At 49.3% G+C, this 6,000-nt stretch overlaps 1 protein-coding gene across 2 annotated transcripts in view; it reads left to right on the top strand.

The window, feature by feature from the left end:
• Nucleotides 1–1,826: 1,826 nt before the first annotated feature.
• PRR16 (proline rich 16) overlaps nt 1,827–6,000 on the top strand; it is a 148,569-nt gene continuing 144,395 nt past the window's right edge. For both annotated transcript variants that reach the window (XM_004949621.5, XM_001232592.7), the window contains exon 1: nt 1,827–2,090. In XM_004949621.5, the coding sequence (XP_004949678.1) occupies nt 1,929–2,090 (162 nt within the window). In that variant the 5' untranslated portion in view covers nt 1,827–1,928. The remainder of the gene's footprint in view (nt 2,091–6,000) is intronic.

Genomic DNA, 6,000 nt, shown 5'->3' with positions numbered 1-6,000 from the left:
CAGCATTCTGTTACGCAGTATCCTTAATTTCTGCCAGAAAATAGACTGCCTTCAGTAATTATAAATTGGGTACATGCTGGCTTCTACATGGATAGTTTCACTAATAGCTTATTATAACTGTTTATTCACCTCTTTTATTTATACCCGTTCAAACAATGTCATTGATGAATAGCAGCCAAACACATTAATAACTTTAAACTTATTCAACAACTTGTGTACTGCTTTCTTCCCAGTTTGGTGGTGACTTGCCTGGGGATTCAGACTGCATTACTTTGCCATCTTCAAAAATCATATGATGCTGTTGCTCATACAGAAACTGCTAGGCAAAAATAACCAGCAGGGATGCTTTTAAACATCAGTGTTAGAAGAGCTTCTGCTTTAGTGAGATGAAAATAATCTGTCAAGAGACGTGAGGAAAGTCGAGAGGAAGGACACGGGCTCTTCTGGAAAATGGCCTCCTTGAAATTGTCGGAAAGTTCTGAGATACACCAAAGAAAGAAAAATATGTATATGCTCACTAACAAATGATTTCAGCCGAACACTGCAGGTGTTGCAGTGGTAAAAAGTGGAAAGATAACTACAGGAAAATCAAGACAAGAAGAAGCATGATGTCAGCCTATCTATTCATATCCCAGTCCCACACCTTCTCCAGAGGCAAACTGTTTGCCACCAGATGAGACTTCATACCCCACATAGACACACGGCTCTGGGCGAGGTTTCTACTTCCCCTGCCCTGCTTTAGCTATCTTGAAACATCCCAGGTTGCCAAAACCCTCGGAGCATTCACAGCACCAGCCACTTGCAGCCAGGCGGGCGGTCCTGGAGCTGGGCTTGGCTGTGTGCCCTCCCCGTGCAGCTCGCAGCCAGCGGGAGGTAGAGGTACCCAGTCCAGCTCCTACCACCCGAATGTGCCACCAGTTCACAGTCAGAAGAAGAGCCACCGGGGCGAGGGATTTCTGGCAGCTGCTTCCTCGTGCCCCACAGACTCATCTCCGAATGCTGCTGGAAAGAGCGTGTGCTCATGCACAGCACGGGCTCCCACTTCAGAGCCAGGCAGAGCTGGGCGGCATCCCACCAAGCACTTCTGGCGCGCGTGCGTTTTTATTTCAGTCAGATCAAATGAAGAACCTTTACTTCTCGATTAAAGACATAGTCTCCCGTGTATTTGCTGGGCATGAAGCAGAAGCGGGCACAGACTTGTGAGAAACTTTCACCAATGGGTGGCACGTACAAACACTCTCCTTACATCGTCCTCACAGCAGCTCCGTCCAACCAAGCAGGAGCCAGCGCGGCCTCCTCCCGCAGCAGCGGAGCGTGGCCGGCACCGCCAAGCGCTGACTTTCCGCACCATAACTCGGCACTACCGCCGTCCCCTCGGACGACAACGATGCCGTGAGAGGCGCTTCCCCGCGGGGCGCTGCTCCGAACAGACCTCTCTTTCCAGCGGTTCCGGAGCGCGCATCCCTTTTGCCCCGCGCCCGCCGGCTGATGTAGCAACGCGCACTCCGGGCAGTGACGGGGGAAGGAGCGCCTCTTCCGGAGCAGCCGGCAGCCTCTCCCGCTCCGGGAGCGCGGCGGGGGAGACGCGGCGGGGGTGACGCGGCGGGCGCTCCTCCCCCGCTCCCTCTCCGGACTCGGAGCGGAGCGAGCGGGGCCGGGGCCGGGAGGCGGCGAGGGAGGGGCGAGGCGCAGGCGCGGCGGGTTGCAGCTGAGCCCCGCGCCGCTCCCGGGAGCCGATGGCAGCTGCACAGCGCGGCCGCCCGGCGGAGCGCGGCGCAACGCGGCGCCCCCGGCGGAGCGCGATGCGCGGGCGGGCGGGCGGCGGCGGCGGCGGCTGCGGCAGCTCTGGGAAGCGGAGGGACGCGGCCGGGCGGCTCGCCTGACCTGCGTGCCCCCCCTACCTTGGCCGCGCCGGGCTGCCCCGAAGGATGTCCGCCCAGTCCAAGGGGACCGCATCCTCTTCCTCGTCGCCGTCCGAGGGGCCGCCGGCAGCCTCCAAAGCGAAGGTGAAGGAGCAGATCAAGATAATCGTGGAGGATTTGGAATTAGTCCTGGGGGACCTGAAAGACGTGGCCAAGGAACTTAAGGAGGTGAGAAGCGCCAGGAGCGGAGAGCTTCGTGGCCGGCCCCCGGTCTGCCCCCCGGGGTCGAGCATCCCCGCCCGCGGGCCGGGTGTCCCGCTCCCATCGGGGCTCCGCTGCCGCCTCCGCTCCTTCCGCCACTTCGGCGCGGTGGTCCCAGCAACTGGTGGCCGGGCTGCGCGCGGGGCCGTGCCCCGAGGCGGGGGGGCTGCGTCTGCCTGCGGCGCGCGGCGCTCCGGGACGGGCGGCGCGGATGGAGCCCGGCGGCGCCGAGGGGTTCGCCCTGCGGTTCGGCGGACGGGCGCTTTTCTCAGGGCTCCGCGCCTCTCGCCCTCTCCGGTGCTGGTGAGGGCCGGGGGTCCCGCAGTCCGGACGCGCGTCCCTTCCCGGCTTGGCGCAGCGGCGCGACGGACGGAGCCTGCCTACCTGCCTCTTCAGGCTGCTCCGAGGCCGGGCAGGATCGCCTTCGCTGTCTTCCTATTGCTGGTGGCGGGTGTCACCTCTGTTCCGTTAATCCGCAGGCGGAGTGCGGTGACTGCGGGAGCTGGGAAATGCTGTAGCTGAAGAAAAACTCCTGTTTGTTGTCTTGATTTTGCAACACAACTGGTCGACAGATGGTTGGATTATGCTCCGAGTTCAAATCCAGGATCTCAGTGCATTGCTTTATAATCCTGGATTTGACATTTTTGAGAGGCTGTGTCTTTTGCTATCAAATATTAGTTTTCTGTTTTAACAACATTGTCAACAAGTTTTATACAACAGGCTTTGGCCATCGTAGGCAGTCTGAAATTCACCCAGTGCTCTGTATGAGGTTGATGTGTGCATCAACACACTGCTCAGAGCTGCTGGGCATTAGCACTCACAACTCCAGATTTTAAGGAAACACGGTTTCTCTCTTCCTTAAAATACAACTGTCTAATGCTTCTTTTGCTTTGGTTTGGATATTTTAGAGTGGAAGCAAACAATGTTTGTAGGACTGCTCTGCAAATGTTCACAGACTGATAGAGCAAACTGGCTCCTGTTGGTGCAGAAGCACATTTTTCAGGACCTGGAAAGGATGTCCTGTGAATGTAAATCATTCTCTGCACAGCATACTCCCAGCTTTCCTCTAGCGAGCAAACAAGATCTCTGTTGGTGGAGGTCAGGTGTCGTCATTTACTGTGGCATGTTTTATCTAAGCAAACGGGTCTATTCTGGCTGACTGCGTTTGTCAAAGAGAATGGGATCTAACTCTGCTTGGTGGGGAAATGGCTTGTGTAGAACTTATTTTCCCGAACAGAACTGAAATGTAAAAAGGAAGTTGTAGGAGAATGGTGCCGTAACTCCATTTATGAAGCACGGTGTGTGCGCTGAAAGGTGATAGGGTTGCAAAAACACCTGTTTTGAGAGCACATACATATATGTAGTTTTAAATAGGGTTGTGAACTCCTGTTCATAATCACACGTGAGTTCCTCAGTAATGATTTTCTTTAAATATCTTACAAAGATGATATCTATGATACTCTGACAAGTGAGGGTTGATATGCAGTTACCTGCTATTTCACAGCATTATAACTGTGTTAGATATGCTTTGCATTCGCTTTGAAAAGTTGAGAGAAGTTTGCCATATGAGCACTTCAGGTTGTTTGCCTTTTGTAGTAGGGACTAAAATCTGTACAAGCCCTCTTGATGCATCTGCAATGTATACCTCTTAATGTGAAAGTGAGATAACTGATCTTATAATCATGCTTTCTCATGGATGGTAGGATGCACAGACAGGTGTTTCATTAAAGCACGGAGGGCGCTGGTCCAACAGGTCAGTTTTGCTGTATTATGCTCAGAAGTGTATCTGTCCTTGGTCAGTGGCTCCTTCTTGTAGGACCATGCCAGGCGTTAAACCGGAGGGTGTAAGTTTGCACTTTCCCATTTCACTCCAGACTGTGTTTTTCCAAAAATGTTTTGACTACTCTTTATCTTTGCTGTCTGTTTGCTGCAGTCAGGCTTTTGTGCTCCTTTTTCTGTTGTTCCTGTGTTTGTTTGTTTTTTTTTTCCCCTGCACTGGGTGTATAGCATTCTGAGAACATTCTGTTTATATCGCTGTTACAATAAAAAAGATTTACATTCTGCATTAGTGGAAGGTTATGAGGGTTATTTTTTTCCTTGTCTTTTTCTTTTTTTTTTTTGGGGGGGGGGGGGGGGGGGGCTCAATTGTGGTAATGTTTACTCTTAATACTGAAAATTTGTCACTTACGGAACATTACTTTTTTTTTCTCTGTGTATACCTCCTTGTTACTCTTAATTACCAATAATTTACTTATTTATTACATGGTATTTATTATAGCAGTTTAGGTATTGAGGCAGACTGGATATTTTCTCATAGTATCCTTCAGCATCCATTTGTAAAGTCTTATATTAAAAATACTGTCAAATATTGTGGTTTTCTTGCTTCTAAATGGATAGCTTTTTAACGGTTTGGCTCAGCAGACACATTAAATGCTAAATATTCTTACATTTAGCTTTCTATAGTTTACTTACATTAATGTTTTTGTGTCCATCCTTTGTTCCAAAGCATCTTTTAATGGATGCTGTAACAGCTTTTGTGTTCTAACAGGGGCAAGCGGTGAAAAATTAGGGAGAAGATGGGCTGTTAAACCCATTTTATATGTTTTCAGTAAAAACACAAGAAAACCATGTGTATTAAAACAAGCATGTGCCAGGAGCTCCATGTGTCTTGGAAGCAGAACATCTCCCACTTCTCTCCTTATCTTTGGTCTGCTGAGGTCCAAGGGGAGCACAGAGCCCAGGGTTGGAGAAGGGGTGACTGGGAGGCAGGTTGGGTGGGGTGATCCAAGTGCAGACTTTGAGTTCACCGATGGCCTGTGCTCCTGGCTAGGGTGCAGCTAACAGGAGGCTCAGCCACTTGTGTCTTCCTGCTAAAAGTGTGTGTACCAACAGTGAGATGTGGCTTTGTGCTGGAAGGGATTGCTATTCTAAACGGATTTGAGTAGTCATTATTTGATGAATATTCCAAAGAAAAATCAAAGGAGTGCCAAAGGATTGAGTAATCCTGAATATTTCTTGAGTCCAGGCTATTGCAAAATTAAGTTGTGAAACCTTCCCCAGAGTATTGGATAAAAGACCTTTTTTCTCTGCAGTAGGTTTAGAAAGATGATTGTTACTAAGTGTTGCTTTGCAAGTAAAATTTACCCGTCAACTACCTCTGTAATGAGGTGATGAGCTCTACGGGAAACTGGAGGACTGTGCTAGTCTGAAGTATTTTAAATGCAGAATGCACAGTGTAGCCCTAGTTCTCTTGACTGACTTGAGAAGCATTGTGCATAGGGGTGTGCTTATGTGCTTGGATGGCAGGGCATGGAGATCCTCATTTTTAAGTCTTCGCTGCTTTCACGTTGTATAATGTTAGACAATTTTGGAGCCTTGTACTTGTTTGTTTACATTAATGAAATATTCCCTAAGTAACTGGGTAAATACTTCTAATTGTAGTAAAAACTCGTCACTTAAAACAAATTTCTGGAAGTTATGTGTGAAACTTTTGCATAGCTTTTAAGTGGCTAAATGTGCTCCAGTCTTTTATCAAAGGGAAGCAGCTGTGTAGCTATTGACAACGTTTAGGATAATCCAGAATGGAGGTTCAGGAGAAGCAGAAGCCCAAATAGGCATTGCACACACACCAGTAAATTTCCAGTCTCTCTTAGGCTACCTCCTCAGCTCTAAATCCTTCCAAAATGTCTTGCTGAAGGAATGAATGAATAATCCTCCCTCGCTTAACTGCTGCTTTTATTTGCCATAAATATGTGATATATAAAACTTGGGCATGACTTAACAGTCAACGTTTTCCAAATGATGATGGAACTAGCAGATGAAAAAACAAAACCAGAAAGGCACACAAAGTTTGTTGCAGGGGTAGATGACCTGTTTC

This window comes from Gallus gallus, chromosome Z (assembly GCF_016699485.2).
Source record: "Gallus gallus isolate bGalGal1 chromosome Z, bGalGal1.mat.broiler.GRCg7b, whole genome shotgun sequence".
NCBI classification, from domain to species: Eukaryota; Metazoa; Chordata; class Aves; order Galliformes; family Phasianidae; genus Gallus; species Gallus gallus.
Note: the sequence above shows the minus strand (reverse complement) of the source record. Positions and strands in the feature narration are given on the sequence as shown.